The sequence below is a fragment of the Oryzias melastigma genome, linkage group LG21 (genome assembly GCF_002922805.2).
Source record: "Oryzias melastigma strain HK-1 linkage group LG21, ASM292280v2, whole genome shotgun sequence".
Classification (NCBI taxonomy): domain Eukaryota; kingdom Metazoa; phylum Chordata; class Actinopteri; order Beloniformes; family Adrianichthyidae; genus Oryzias; species Oryzias melastigma.
Genome location: NC_050532.1, coordinates 20,068,108 through 20,084,968, shown reverse-complemented (window position 1 = coordinate 20,084,968; position 16,861 = coordinate 20,068,108). Strand labels below are relative to the sequence as shown.

Here is a 16,861-nt window from a genome sequence, read left to right as displayed (position 1 = left end):
GTTGTTTCCACGAAATCCATTCATTTCTGATATGGAACATCATAGTCACTTATGAAAGAAATAAATATTAAACCAATAATTAGTAGTAGCTTCATATTGTTATATTTTAAGATTAAATTGTTTTTTACAAAAAGCGGACAATTTGATACCCGATGTGACTCGTTGTCATGGTAACAACTACAGAGGCTGCACCAACTTTGCTCTGTAGCATCGGAGGAAAGTGGTATAGGCCGTATTTATACATTACAAATACCCTGCTGCTAATCATGATTAGGTTTTCACCTGGACGTGGTAAGTATAATTATTCTCAAGGTAGACACTACTAAGAGATTTAAGTTACACAAAAAAAGCAATTTAAACTTTACCTAGGATCTTTAGTCCAACTCAAAAGAGAGAGTGGGAAAGACAGAAGTATGTGAAAGCAGGTTGGAACAACTGAAGGAAGGTTTCAGGTGTGATGTGTGACAAAAGAGTGTCATCAAGAATGAAAGGAAAGGTGTAGAAGACGGCGGTGAGAACAGTCATAGAGACGGGAGGCAGAGATGAAGATGTTGAGGTTTTCTTTGGAAGTGATGAGGATGGATAAACTCAGGAAGAAAGAATTAATGTTTTGGAAATAAATGAAGGAAAGCAGATTGATGCTGAAACTGTGACCTTGCATAAACTTTTGCGACCTCTAATTTGCTGGGCATCACTCTAAAATAATGTTTTCTTTTCTAAAGTGGTGACTAACAAATAAAGTAAAACTTTAAAGTTCATCTTATACAACACGCCTTTAATATTTTGTTTTTTCTTATTACAAACATTAATTTTATCATGTATATTTAACAACAGGCATGTAAAACCTTCAAACTTATTTTATTGATTTAACCCAACATCGATAAATCATTCAATTCAAAACCTTTATTGTCATTGCACATTTTACAACAAAATTTAGTGCAGTGTAGCCCTCTTCCGGTGCATTTTTAAATAAATAAGTAATAAAAATAAAATAAAAAATTGGATATTAGAAGAGGTTTTTTTTGTTTGTTTCTTAACGGGTTGACAAACTTTTGTTGGGGAAATTAAACAGTAAAGTAAATCACATTACATCCTTCTGTCCTATTTTCAATAGTTACCATAATTCTGAGTTAAAAATACACAAACTCCAAAAAATATTGTTCTAGTCAAGTTAGTTAGATTTTGTGTTAACCTCTTACATTTTTACCATTTGTCCTTCTCTACTTGCAGTCCTATCAAAAACAGACTCCATTTCCACAGCTTCAGCTCGGAGTTATTCATGTGTTAAACATCAGATGCAGTTTGAAAATGGTTATCAAATGCTGAAGCACGTCTGTGTTTATTGTTGTGTTGACAAACTGAAATGCCACGTGGCCTCTCTGTAATGATATTCATGAGAAACAATTCTATTCGCTTTCATGGAAAACAGATCAGATGTGGTAGGCAACCAGCATTATAGGAATATGACACTGTTAGAATAGTGTAGCAAAATGAACCACGGTTGTGTTTTTGTTGTCTGAGGTTCCTTGTGAAAAATAAATATAATATAAAGTAACTTGACACAAAATTATACACAGTTATATTATTTAAGGGAAAAATCTGGAACAGCCTAAAAAATGGTGATGTTAAATGCAAATTTGATTAGATTTACTACGAAGAAACTCTTGATTGCATTTATTTTTTAATTTGAAATAATTTGGAAATTTTATCTTTATCTTACTTTTTTCATCTTTTTGACAAACTGAAACACAAAAATACTGATTTCATGATTAAAAGGAAAAAAAACCCATCTCCTAGTCAATTAATGGTACTTAATCAGCTGAATTTAGAGACACTTCCCCCTTTAAATGTGATTGAACAAAAACCACTTCACATTAATATTAAATTAATTAGAAAACTTTAAAAACTTTTCTTAGAGAACCTACTTTTTTGGAAAAACTTTTTCACAAACACAAGATTTAAAACTTTTTTTTTTTAAAACAGAAGAACTAGAAGAATTTCTTTGCTTTTATCTGGCGCTTACCTGCATCAGTAAGTCTTTTATCTTCGTTTTCTGCTGGAGAAGCTGGATGCTCTCTTCTTTCAGGAGTTTTTGCACAAACTCTGCAGCAGCTTTATTCTTCTGGGTGAGGAGAGAAGCCCAGACTGCCCTGTACAGCACCGTGTTATCTTCAGAGGGTTTTCCACTGGGGTTATCTATCACCCCCAAGCGCACGCCTGGACTGGCCCTCTGCTCACACAAACACAACCATCGCATCATTCATAGTAGTATCAGATTAACCACAGACGCCAATGAGCACAATTACGTGTAGACCTTGATTATCTATGAGTAAAAAACAATCTCCCACTTTTCTTATTTTTGTCGATTTTCCCTGAATTACATCTAAACATTTTGCAAATTGTATTTTACTTTTAAAAACTGTAATTCTACATTTACTTCCTGTGATGAGACCTCAAAACGTGTAGGACCTTCAGTTCAATTTACAACCACAATTTTCATTTTAGTCAAAATCTTTTGGATCATATCTTAAAATGCTCCTGTATGTCCTACAGAAGCAGTACATTTTATAATAATGTCTTTTATGATTTATCCATAAGATGTGAGGACTTTAAAACTTTACTCACCACGTGTTTAAGAGCATTAAGCAATAATTTTCTTCCTGGAACTTTTTCAAAATCTCCAACTATCCACATGTTCACAGCAGTCATACCATCCTCATCTGAAAAAGAAGAAACAAGGGAATAATCATTCAAGTTTTCCTCTAGCAAGGATTTGATTGCTATATACTATGGTTTGAATCATCAAAATGAAGAAAAATCTGAAAATTTTGGTCCCTGTTTTCTCAATTTTTATTTATTTAATATTTATTTGAACACGATGGTGAACATGAATGAACATTTCTGTAAGTGTGTCACCGTTAGATGCAGAGATAGTTTTCAAGCATCGTCTCTGGGCAACAACAAACATCAAAAACACATCAAATCGACAATAAGAAGAACAAATAATACAAAAATCAGTTTTACTTGAGAAGCCTCACTTTCACCTTAAGTTGCAATCTTTCAAAGATACACATAAGAAGATTTTAATTCACTGAATTAACCGTTATGTTGGGGGTCTCAGATAAATTTAAAGTAAGGTGTGATATGGTAGGAAGGAAGTGGACAAATTACTGACATTTTTATTTTACTGTTCAGTCCTATGTCTCATGTATAGTGAGATCTATAACAGTCTGCAGGCCATTCAGCTGTGATGCCCTCCACTAAGCAGCTGTAACCTGTTAGGCCAGGAGTTGCTTCTTACCACTCTTTGTGAAATACTTCATTCTTTTTGCCATCACAGCTGTTCTGTCTCTGGAGTCCAAGAATGAAAACATGCTTGTGTCGCTCCAATCATCTACAACTGAAGTAAACCAAAGTAATATATTATGAGGCATGAATTAAAGACAGAGAATGAAGACAGAGAAGACACAACCAGTCACCTGGCCGGCCTGTGAAGTCCAGGTATTTTCGGTCTGTGCTTAAAATGAGTGGATTCATCCTGGGAACCACGTTGGCCTGCTCCATCAGGTGGTCCACCACATCCATCCCTTCAGCTAACTGGCCCTGAAAGGTCGAGAAACAAATGTTTTTTTTCTGAATTTTTAACCAAAACTTAAATAAATAAAATTACTAAATATACTTGTATTGGACTAGAAACTGCAAAATAAAAAAATAAATAAAAAAGTCAAATATACTGGTACGCACAGTATTAGGATATGAACAGCAACATTAAAACATCAAACTGAGGTCAGTTGATCTGCTGTATCTTTTAATCTAAGAGTTCTTCTTCACATTTTTAAGTACTTTCGATAATTGAATATGAAAATTCAGTCACACCATAAAGACAGCCCTCTGGAAGGTGGTGGTGGAGTCCATTATTCGCTGCAGAATAATGGTCTCCAGCTCCTCTGGGTCCATCTCATCAGGGTTTAGGGGGATTCCATTAAATAAAGCGAGGGGCAGAGCATCCAAACCACTCTTTTTATAAAAGAGCGCACCGTCCTAAAGCAAAAAACGTGTAAAAATCAAACACCAAAATTGTACCTTTTCTGGAAAAACTGGTTAGATAATGACCATGTGTCATACTAAATATGTTTTTAATTTACCTTCCTTTTATAGTCGTACTCAGATTCTGTTCCTAGAACGTTTTCAGGATCGGCTTTTGGGTATTTTCTCTTCAGGTAAGCAGAGATCGCATCAGCAGACAACGTCTCTCCCACATCCATTTTGTTGTACAGCTGCAAGAACACGGATCAAATTTGAATATCACCATGTAAGTCAGTAATTCTCCACCTTATTTTTTTAAAAGCCAACAGCAGAGGTAAAATCCTATTTTGCCATCTAATCAAAAAAGATGTATCCAGCAGTAGGATATCACACGGCCAAATAAAGCAATAGTCTTTCAAGGCACACAGAGACTAGAGCTGGCTAGAAACCCCTTTGTTGAGGACGTGATTTATGTGCGGTGTACATACTGAGATCATAGACATCACAGCCTGGGGTACATCATACTCGTCTGCAATGTAATTCAGGAGTCGGTAAAATCCAACTCCTGCATCTGAGAAGCCATCGATATCATCTTTGGGGTTGACAACAAACACAAATCCAATTCTGCAGAAACAAGAACAAAAATAAAAAACAATGCAGGATGCAGCTGAAATGAAAACCGCTGCTTGGTAAATATTATAAATGCAGAGTGGACTGAATAAACATCGACGGAGGTGTGGAGAAAAATGAAAGAATATACCTCAAGGGGATCTTGTGCTTGTAGAAAAGCTCAGCTAGCTTTAACAGCTCAACACTTTCCTCTTGAAGTGGATCCAGGAAAAGCACCTAACAACAAAATCATCTTTACCAAATGTGCTTATAAGTATTTGATACATTTATTTTTATGGTTAGAAATACATATTTAGAGTATTTTTATGTTGGACCATATATTCTAAAACACTTTTTGCATTTTAGCCATTAGAAATGCTTCATGGATCATCTTGGTAGCCAAAATCAAATTGGGATATGTAGCATGTTATACTATGTTGTGTTGTGCTGTGTTGTGTTGTGTTGTGCTATTCTATGCTATATACATCTATGCTATGCCACGTTAGGCTACGTCACATTACATTATGCTACGCTACATTACGCCATGCTATGCTATGCCATGCTTGCCATGCTATGCTGTGCTATGCCATGCCATGCTTATGTTGTTGTGTTATGTTGTGCTGTGTTGTGTTATACTATCCTATGCTATGCTATACTATGCTATACTATCCTATCCTATCCTATACTATGCTATCCTATCCTATCCTGTCTTGTGCTATACTATCCTATCCTATCCTATCTTATGTTATACTATGCTATACTATCCTATCCTATCCTATACTATGCTATCCTATCCTATCCTATCCTATCTTATGTTATACTATGCTATACTATCCTATCCTATCCTATACTATGCTTTCCTATCCTATCTTATCTTATGCTATACTATGCTATACTATCCTATCCTATCCTTTCTTATCCTATTTTATGTTATACCATGCTATCCTATCCTATCCTATGCTATACTATGCTATCCTGTCCTATCCTATCCTGTCCTATCCTATCCTATCCTATCCAATCCTGTCCTGTCCTATCCTATCCTGTCCTATCCTATCCTATCATTTCCTGTCCTATCCTATCCTATCCTATCCTATCCTATCCTATCCTATCCTATCCTATCCTATCCTATCCTATCCTATCCTATCCTATGCTATGCTATATTATTCTATGCTATCCTATTAGGGATGCAACGATTCAGTCAAGCCACAATTCAATTCGATTCACAGTTTTAAAGTAACAACTTCGATTTTTCTTTTCCAACACAATGAATTGAAGGTATTTTAAGGCCAAGTATGTTCTATTTTTGCCCCTACATCAAACTGTCTGTTTTCCTAGAGAAAAATTATAAACTTAAAAAAACAGCATAAGCAGAGTAAGCCTCAGATCTCCATGTTCTCCACTGGTGAGATGCTGATAGTGAAGACCAAGTCTTTGAGGTGCTGATCTGTTTTTTTTTTTTTCTATCAGTAATGATCTGCTTTATGACCTGATTTATGATAAGATAATGTTCAACCCGGTTTAAGTACCTTAAACCGGGTTGAACATTCAGCGCGTACTCAGTGCGTGCCCGATTTGTGCGTAGAACTCAAGACTCGACTAAACATGCTTAATAGCGTCTGCTTTGACTTTTGACTACTGAAAATGTCCGCTTGATTGCGCGGCCAGTGTGTCGGCACACACAGGCGCGCCTGCATGGAAAGCTGTCAGATCGATTTTTTTTTAATTTTCTGCATTGATGAACACCTTGACGCGTTTGAATTGATTTTTTTCTCGATTCTCGAAGAATTGTTACATCATTATATCCCATCCTATGCTATGTTATGCTATCCTATGTTATGCTATTCTCCATTAAAATAAAAAAACTAGACAAACCTAGAATGAAAGAAGCACTCACCATATTAAAGAAGTTGCGTCTGATCTGTCGGATGACACCAGGAAATGTGGCTCTGAGGAGCTCCTGCAGGCTTGATGGCCAGTTCTGGTAGATATGGTCATTCTCAATGTCATTCATCCACTAAAAACACACAGAACAGAAAGGTAAAACAAAGTTAAAAAAAATTAATGATAGAAACATCCGTGTTCAAATTGCAATAAACCATGTTTAACTTCTGATGAAAGAACAGAACTAAATGTCACGATTATTAAAATAATAAAGATTTAGAAGTCTTTATTGTCATTGCATAGCTGTACAGTGGAACATTAATGTGACAATATTGGGAAGTCATTCTAGGAGTAAAAGGCCTTTCACAACAATTATTTTTCTTTAATATTCATAATCAAAAGCTAATTTTACACAAAAATTCTATATTTGTTGAAAAGCTTTAATAAAATGAATTTTATGAGAAATTATTCAACGCTATGTTTCATTCAAAAGCTTCAAAAGTGGATATTTAGACAGTAAAAGAAATGTGTTATGAACTAGAGCCTTCAATTTATATTTTTGTCTTAGCAGTTTTTTTTTTTTTNNNTTTAAAACAACAAAATAACTCTTTTCTAACAAAAATAGTTGTAACATTCAGACAAAAAAATGGTCTACACTAATCATCCACCACTAATATTACAGTTACAATGCGCTCTGATGAAAGACACTTTCTGTATTTTAATCTTGATGCACTTCGATTGAAAGGCAACTGAATAAAAGAGAGTGTCTGTGCTCATTGGAATGGAATTGTCGTAATTTGAACAGAACATCGTTGCGTAAGTGCTAACTATCGATCAGAGTAAACTGACAAAGTTACATAAATCAGGATATATTGTTGATGAGAAAAATACTTCCAGGAATTTCAGCTAATAGTAAAGCAGAGCCTTGAACGGGAGAACAAATATTTTGCCATAGATTTTTAGAGAAAAAATTTTGTTTTTTTTAAGCTGACTACCACAATAGTATTAATCAACAAAGAAAAATCTGAAATAAGTAATAAAGTAAAATAAGTATAATAAAATAAGTAATAAAACAATCAAAGCCAAATGTTCACCATAATAGCAGGATGCCTGATGTCTAAGGCATAGCTGTCATCCACCGTGTTCACAGGTAAACTCAGCAGCTTGCCCTGGTGTTCTCCTTTAATCTCTAAGTTATGAAGACCTTCCAAAATCTTGGCCTCCCCCCTGAGGATCTCCAAGATGCTGTAAACAGAATGAGGAGTTACTTTTTAGAGATATTAACTCTGGAATAGTGATGGTAGAATAAGATGGACGTCTTGCTGGGTTTCTACCTGAAAGGGTTGTGAACGTCCAAATCGATGTGCAGTCCGTTGATAAATAGTTCCCCGTCTCCAGGATGGACACCCAGAGACTCGCTGAGATACTGGAAGGAACCAAATTAAAGTGTTGGTTAAGGTTTCAGTAAAGACCCTCTCCAGTAAAAATAGCTTTTGACATGTTCTTTTGGCATTTTCTCATGCAAATATAAGAAAAACTAATCTTAAAATGGCATTTTTGAGTATTTTTTTTTGTTTAAACCGTTGAGAATCAGGAGCAGATGAAATATTGCAGTTAGAAAAAGCTTGTAGCTGTTACATAAAATAAATCCTTAGGTCTTTGTTTTCCTCGTCCGAGCTGGCATTTTGTTTAAAATTATAGGGTGTAACATTTTTGATGCACTGGTAATGTTAGCTTGGGGGTGTGAGGAGGTGCAAGTTAGCAGAAGAGCCTGTAAATGGGTGACGGGATGTGGGGGCGGCCTTACTCCGATCCAACAGTCCCACCCACAACTCAGAGGAAAACTTCTAAAGAACTATTGCCCCTCTGCAGGGGCAAACTGCTTTTTTTTGTTTGTTTTTGAGCATGATCATAATTAAAAGACCACTCGGAGGAGGTAGAGACAGTTTGGACTAAAGTTAGCCTTTTGCTAATTTCCCATAATTCCTTTTTTTACACGCTCTCCAACTAGCAAATACTGTAGCACCACAAGCTATTATTAGCGTAGCAAAAAAAAACATCCAGTTGTACAGTTTTGAGCCAGATGCCAGCTCCGATGAGGAAAATGAAGATGTTAATGTATCTATTGGTCTGCAAGGACTTAAAATTGAAGTGGAAAAGGGAGACTTTGGCCCGTCCATGGCAGTTTCTGCGTCACAAGCCCGAACTTTTTCAAACCGCGATTTTTCGTCTGCTCTTGAACCATCACAAACTGAATAAAGACATACTCAGAAATCGAATTTTAATCTTAAATTCTTTTAAATGCTACAAGAACATGTTAAAAACACTTGATTTTCAGTAGAGTGGTTTCTTTAAAAATAGATCAAAAGAGGATCAAAGTGGGTTTTTAAAGGAAACGTATTATTATCAAAATAACAATTTAGCAAAAGGGTGGAGGTTGCCCTCATCTAAAATAAAACTTTTGTCACAATTACAGATGCTAACTATAATACCTCCTCCAGTGTGGTGTGGGAACACTGTTTATTACATCTCACCTTCTGGTTCTCCTCAATTTCTTTCCTCATTTCTCGCGTAACGGCCACTCTTGTCAGTGATCTGTGGGAACAGTAAAACATGTACAGTCACCATCAGCTTTTACCACATCCCCAGCTGACAGTAAAATGCCAGTTTTAATCTTCAAAACCCTGTAAACCTCGGGATGGTGTATTTGCAGTCATTTCCTTCAGTGCAGTATATCTTACTCAGCACTTTCTTGAGTTAGGAGTAGTTTCTTAAACCAGTAAAAGAAAATCTAAAAAAAGCTGATTTGATCAAAATCTGACAAGTATCTCTATATAACTATCTTGTAGTAACACCATGTTCAACTTAGTTTTCTTTTTTTTATTGTTTAGAAATGAAAAAAAAATGTTGTATGGATTAATTTGGGATATTTTTAGTTTTATTTTATTGATTATAAATGAAATCGTAACTAAGTGAACGAAAATAAACTTACCTGGCTCTGCTTGGAAAGTTCTGACTGAGATCTTTCATGACCTTCAAGGAATCAAACTTTGGTACGGACATGATTCTTGCTGCTGCCTGGAAACTTAAATCTGCAAAAAATAACAGAAATGATCAATTAAACTTAAATACTGTAGCTTTTACTTGAATGTGGGATGGATGGAGCAAACGCTGTGATGGTAAAAAAATTAAATAAAAATTGACATGTTCAATAAATATATGAAATATGCATATTTTAATAGTTTTCTCCTTGACAAACAGAATACAAACAGAATAAAATACATCATCTGAATTTAGCAAGGTATAAACAAGGGTTACTAAAATATTATTTTTCAGTAATGAAGGTGATTCTCCCAAAAAAACACTGTCATCTTTTATTAATAGTTAATAAAAAATTATACAGACACATCCTCCGTCACACGTAAAGACCTAAAGTTGCTACCTTGCATTTCCCAGACTTTGAGAGGGGCCATGTCGTTGGTGCTCTCCAGGAGATGTTTACGCAGCTCACCCAGATGCTCCTGGAGCTCAGGATGAGATTTCCTTAAGTGGGGCAGAATGAAGTACAGCACAACATGAACATGTTTTATCCTATTATCCTCAAATCTCATAAAACAAACACAATAAAGAACACAAGGGATGAACACAACTTCGTGGCAGTTAATTTGCTGCAGTTCCGAGCCTTACTTTAATGTTCCAAAGAAGAATCCTTGAACTTCATCATTATCATCCTCCCCAGCGTTTGTAACGCTCTTCGAATCTACAAAGCAAAAAGATTTGAGTTTAATTGGCTTTAACACAGCAGGAGTCAACACGCAGTTTGATAAGTCACCAGCTGACCTTTTACTTTGGTGTCATCCACGGCTTTGTATTCCGTGCTTTTGACGGCCAACTCGACGCCGTACCCAGATAAAAGCATCTTTGCGGGCTTTGGATCCTGTGCCAATTACAAGGAGAAAAAAATGTTGGCTTTCATGTCTTTTTGTGTGTATGCACATTTCTCTTTCAGTGTTTTGAAAATATTCACAAAAAAGGCCTGATGCTCTCCTAAAAATTCTGTTTATCTCTTTAATTGGTAGGTTTGGGGGCCTTCGCCACAAAAGATGACATTTTTTGAGGCGGAGAGGGTGGTGCGCCAGCAGTACGAGGTGGGACGATCTTTCCAAGGAATCAAACACATTCACTTTGAACTGCTTTTCTAAGACAAAAATCTCCAATGTAACATTTTATCGGCATAAACTAAATTCAAAGATACAAAGAATTATAGTTTTTAAAGTAGCAACGCAGTATGACATCTTGAAAAGCCAAATGATGGCCAAAAAGTATTTTTGTGAACCAAAGGGTTTGCTACAGTAAGGTAAGGAGGAGGGGTTTAACCAGCCAGGGAGGGCACTGGGGGCGGTGGTGAATGGCGAGGGACATTCAACACTGCTCGCTTCTTTGTTCTTCTTTTTTTCTTCCTGTGTTAGAGTTTGAACCCAAATTTCACCTCCTGAACACACAAATAAATTTACCAAAATTTCCAGATACATCCAACCTACTGAAAAGTAACTTACTTTCAGGTAATAGACTCCACCCCCAAGTGATGACATCACATCAGTGCCAAACATGAGCTATCCTTAATGTAAAAAAAAACAATTTTGGGAGGCTTATTTTGACATGTCACACTCCAATAAGTGTCAGGCACCTCCAAATATTAAAGAAAAGGTTATTCTGGGGATGACCTAATGGTGGCGACGAGTAAAAATGCCAAATTTTCAGTTAATTAAGAAAAAAAAATTGCAAACATGTGCAGTCACTATAATAATAATAATAATATAATTGATATGCAGAAACTTTACTAAACAAAAAAGTACCTTTAACCTTGTTAAAGTGGCGCCACTACATGACAGAAATGGTGTTGACCGACCGGCTACAAAATGTAACTTGTTTTTGTTTGTATTAATAATGTTTTTTCAAGAATTAAACAATTTATACGGGGAAAAAATACTATTTTACAAACAGCATCATGAACAGCATACTTAACCTTAATTTACTAAATAAATTAAATATCATATAGCCAGACTATTGTATTAGCAAGAGTCTGATGATGAGACAGCGATACCGAGCTCATTTATTTGTTTTTAAAGAGAACAATCAATATTGCCTGATTTCCATTTCAAAATATTTTTTAGTATGAAAAATAAAAAACAAAGAATGAATCTGCCTTAGCTAATAAGGTTCTAAAAGTATGATTGAGTGCTGCTTATTTCCATAATTGCTAAGTGTAGCTTATCCAGTACTTTTAAATGGTTTAGGAGCCTCTGCTTCTTATGTAAAGAGAAATAAAATGCCAATTCTTGAAAGAAATTGAATTTTAAATCAATACAAGTATTGCCAAATGAAGTATTGTGATCTATTGCCAAATCAATTTTTCCCTACACCCCAACTAAACGGAATTTAAGACAAACTAGTATACAAATTAAACCAAAAAATGACGACAAAACAATAAAAAAAAAAAAAAAAACATTTTCATCCAGAGCTCTGATGAGGCCAGATCCTTTAATGCTGCTAATGAAACACTTCTTTGGAACTATCTTTATTAAATCAGCTCTTTCAATTAGACGATGTCAGAAACAAAAGGGGTTCTTACAGAATTAAAATCTTTATTTTATTAATCTGTAAACAAGCTGTCTACTTTCTAGTTGTTTTATTCTAACAAGCTTTGTTTAGACACCAGAATCTAAGTGAATAAAAAAGTCGACGGAATTGTTTTGTGCAAAAGAAGATGTTAATAGGATGCAACAGGTACAGGCTGGACATGTTTGTGCTTTTTTGGTGTGTTTTTTGAGATTTAACATTGTTTAATAATTCATTCTGAACTACAGAGATTGTTAAACGTGTTTGGAAAGAGAATATTCAGCAGAAAAGGAGAAAAGTTTGACAAATAATCATTTTCAAGCTTTTATGTTCCCTAAAGTAAATGAAAGCAGTGTTTTTGGTGAATGCAGATTCATGGATGGGGGAAAAAAACTCACTTTGGGAATGGAAAGATCTCATTTTGAAATAAATTTTCCTAAAGTGTCACATGAACACATTTTAAGCAACTACAGTTGACAACAGAAATAGCCAGACTTAATTAAAACTCAGAGAAAAGAAAATTTCACATTTGGAAAAAGCTCCCTGCTGTTGCTGTTGGAGGAAGACAAAAGTGGATTTTATTTTCCTTTTTGTATCATTCCCAAACACTTTCTGGGGCATCTTCTTGTCTCCTGCTAGAGAAGGCAGCTACTATTGTATAGCTCAGGGGTCTGCAACCTTCAAAACTTAAAGAGACATTCAGGTCTATTTCTTACTGACTACAATCCAGAAGGAGCCAAAAACTTTCCTTTAAGAAAAACGAGACGCCAATTTATTTTTATGCTACTGCAGCTATAATGATAAACATAGTTTTTCTGTATAACTTCTACATAAATATATTAAAAAAAATAGCAGTAAAAAAATGAAATTGTTCATGACTTTTGCTAGAGATTTGTATGACATCCTTTCAAAATAAAAGACACTCTGTACCATATCTGACGATCTTAATGCAGCAAATGTAGATAATGTCATGTCAGCATAAGGAAAAAAAAAACGTTTTAAAATGAACAAATCAGAACTAAGTGACCCATACTGTGACAATAGGAAATTTGCTTTAATCTGATGTTCCTTTAGTATGAATTCTGGCCGTACACTATCTCTAACTGATTTTTGATGGTAAAAGGCTCTGAAAAATCTGTCAAAATGTTTTTGTGAAACTTTGTTGAAGCTGCATCGCTATTTTAATTTAAAATAGAAAATCATTTTTATTTTTCTTTAACCATGAGAGCCACAATGGAGGGGTTTAAAGAGCCACGGGTTGCAGACTCCAGTACAGCTGCTGAACAGAGGCAGCCGAGTGTCAAAGAATTACCGTATTTTCCGGAGTACAAGTCGCCAGAGCAAAAAATGTCTAATCAAGAAGAAGAAAACCATGTATAAGTCGCTCTGGAGTATAAGTCAAACTTTTGGGAGAAAAGTCAGATGTTTCAGAACAATTCTGCCAAGCCCAGCGCAATTAAAAAATAAATAAATACATAAAAACAACAATAATAATCTTTTAATGTGTATAAGAAAAATATAAAAATTTCAAAGTTTTGGACTTCTTCTGCCACTGCCTGAAGCAAGTGCTTATACTCAGATGCAGCGCCCTCTAGCGGTTGTTAGAGGAAAGAACCGCTTTAGGACAACCAAGTTTACTGGGAAAATAAAAAATATATGACCCTATTTATGGCAAAAAATACAAAAAAAACACACAAATAAGTTGCTTCCTAGAATAAGTCGCACCCCTGGCTAAACTATGAAAAAGAACTGCGACTTATACTCCGGAAAACACGGTACTTGTGAAAATCTACATTTGTAGGAGAAATTTAGCATTATAAAAAACACAATAAATGTAGATGCTGTGGTTTTTTTTGTAGAAAAATAAGTGATCAATATAAATTAAAAGAAAAAAAGACAACTTACCACCAAGAAATGCCGCAAAACGTAGACGAGTTTCCCCTCTTCTGCTTTTTCTGACAGCACTTTATGAAAAGAGCTGAACTTCTTTGTTCCGATCTCCGCATACAAAATCACGACTGACAAATCACTTTTATTGACTCCTGGATATGTGTGATCGTTCTTGTACAGGTACGGTTTTGGCCTGAAAACATTCCAAAATGCTTCGAGTCAGTGAAGGCATCACAGAAACTAAACTCGGTCTGCTCCAGGCACATTTGGCGACTGCGAAAGAAATAAATAAAAATCGTCTCTGTTCCATGTTACCTGCCTGCAGCTGCCTTAAGGAGCTTTTTGATGTCCTTGGTGCTGCAGCTTTGTTGTCCATGGACGGAGACAAAGGCAGAGCATCCCTCGGGCGGAGGCTCATCACTGGCTATCTGTTCAGAGCAGAGAGGGGAACATGTGAAGCAGAATTATATAAATAATCAAGTGAGTTCATTTTGAGTTTAAGGTGTTTTATTTTGAAAATCCACTTGACCTTAAAAGTTCTAAAATAGGCAGATGAACAGCAAGTGGCTTACTGTAATTTTTCATAACTTTTTAAAAGGAAAATCAATGAAATACCCATCAATAAAGTAGTTTAAAGAACCACTTTTAGCATCACATAATGAAGTAATGAAATAACGACCAAACTGTGAAGGATTTTATCCAAAAAAGTCTCTTTTTTCAGCCGTTCTTGTTTCATTTTCACCCACAATTTCTAACATTGGAACTCTTTCTGCTCATGTTTTCCGCTGGTTTTCTACCATTGTCTACCATTCCACTTCACCTTTTTGGTCCAAAGAAAGTCGCTTCAATCCTGCCTTTTTAAATCCACCAAAAACTCAAATTCCCAGATCTCCACCCCTTCATGAAAAGCCCCAAATGTCATCTGCAGATACTAAAATGAGTTAATTCAGTACAATGCAGTGGTTGGGAGATATTCAGCTTTACAAATGCCCTCTACGGCGGACACATTTGCATCGCTGGTAGTCAGGAAGCTCTGAATCTTGGGCTTTACAACACAGAAAAACCGAGCTGCTTTGAAATGATCTCTATAGGAACAGGAGACTATAGCTTCCAGCACAACTCCTGCTTTTTACTGGCGGTAAATTATTTACTGCACGGAACATTTAGCTTTGGGGTTTCATCTGAACAACTTCTCTAAGTAAGACATTTCCTGAAAAAGTGAATTTTCCTCCAAGATTCCCCACTTTTTCTCACTGCAGAATGGAATCCAAACAGCCTTAAAAAGCTGCTTAATAGTAAAATGTTCGCATTGTGTGAAGAAGGAGATGACAAACGCATCACAAAGGTTGAGCACATTGATTTTGTTTTGCTGTTTGAATCTTTTTGAGAAAATTAAGAACAGCTATTTGATTAATCCTTTTTAAAGTAACGTTTGCAGCATGAAGCAGGTATTTCTTATCAGCATTTAAAAATCAATTTATTTTTTAAAGAGTACCTGCTGTGATGAATGGATGGCAGGTGAGTAGGAGCGCAGGGCCAGGGCAAATTTGAGGAGATGAGCCTGAAGATCGGTGAGGAACTGTCCTGCTTTCTTTATGATCAAGTTGTAATACGAGCGTACGGACTCTGCAACATCAACAAGCATTGGAAACAAATTTGACCTTTTAGAAAACAAAAACTTAAACATTTTTAAAGAAATTATACATTTTTAATATTTGAATATGAAATAATACCAACCTCCTTGCTTGTAGACAGTAAGTTCTTTCACTGTGTCGACAAACTGCCAGAATTTCTCGTTTCCATCTTCTCCAATAAATTCACTGCACAGAGAATAAAATGAGTATCTATTTTAAGAAGGTTTTGCTTCCTTTATTTGCTTTAGTAATTTCCTATCACTTCCTTTTTTAATGCAGTCTGGACTATGATACCAGATCGTTTTCAAAAGCAAAACAGATAGTTACCTATTCACAGGTGACTTTTTACACAATTGAATTCAGTACAGTTGAAAATTTTCTTTTCTGACTTCTTCTCCTAAAAGTTTTGGTGATTAGTCTTTGATGAATAAAATAAAAAAAATAAAAAATAAAAACGTTTTGGAAAGTTCTAATTTATAAATATGAAAAATAAACTGTTTTTTGTTGTGCAGGTTGATGAAAAATATATTTTTGTTTTAGGAGTTTTTATTGTACCTACTTTAAAATATATTTATTTATTTCTAGATGCATTGTAAATTTCAAATTGAGAAAGAAAACACTAATAAAAGCACATGCAACAATTGGATTTGGACATTTTAGTGCTACAGTCAATGAATTTTGTTGTGACAAAATACAGACAATACAAGAAAAAGTCTAACAAAATTGTTATTAAGAAAAATAAAGTTACCTGTTAACTTTACTAGCTTTATTAAAACGTAAATCTTATAATAGAACATTGTGAAGTTTATTTTGTGCATTTTAGCCCTAACATAGTTTTGATAGATTTCTGCAGCTTTATATTTAATTATGCATGGACATTATCATCTGTTTATCATGCAAATATAGTTCTATTATATTTCCCTTAATTATGTTTAATGTGAAACTTTAGATTTTTATTATTTATTTATTTTAAAACACAAAATAGTGTTTGTGATGTGTGTTTACTCTGAACGTGTAAGTCAAATAAGTAAGATAAATGTCAGTGCATTGATTTTAAGATATTTTAACATAATTATTTAGTAATTAGGGATGATTTTTCCAAACATCAAATATTAGTTAATTACAATAAATACAGTTGTATAAAGGAGATAGCACCGTGCTGAGCGCGGTTAAGTTAGTTTCATATTCGACATTCGTCAGAC

At 35.0% G+C, this 16,861-nt stretch overlaps 1 protein-coding gene across 1 annotated transcript in view; it reads right to left on the bottom strand.

Annotated features, from left to right (window-relative positions):
- The window catches only part of uggt2 (UDP-glucose glycoprotein glucosyltransferase 2), a gene marked incomplete in the record, with an annotated part of 41,685 nt that overhangs the window by 24,035 nt on the left and 789 nt on the right, over positions 1-16,861 (bottom strand). Inside the window, 20 exon segments of the mRNA XM_024286665.2 lie at positions 2,024-2,230; positions 2,626-2,720; positions 3,302-3,400; positions 3,480-3,603; positions 3,877-4,041; positions 4,146-4,277; positions 4,515-4,650; positions 4,787-4,872; positions 6,530-6,649; positions 7,611-7,761; positions 7,851-7,942; positions 9,051-9,111; positions 9,509-9,608; positions 9,959-10,059; positions 10,204-10,276; positions 10,357-10,453; positions 14,041-14,218; positions 14,341-14,453; positions 15,521-15,651; positions 15,763-15,845. Coding sequence (XP_024142433.1) covers positions 2,024-2,230; positions 2,626-2,720; positions 3,302-3,400; positions 3,480-3,603; positions 3,877-4,041; positions 4,146-4,277; positions 4,515-4,650; positions 4,787-4,872; positions 6,530-6,649; positions 7,611-7,761; positions 7,851-7,942; positions 9,051-9,111; positions 9,509-9,608; positions 9,959-10,059; positions 10,204-10,276; positions 10,357-10,453; positions 14,041-14,218; positions 14,341-14,453; positions 15,521-15,651; positions 15,763-15,845 — 2,344 coding nt within the window.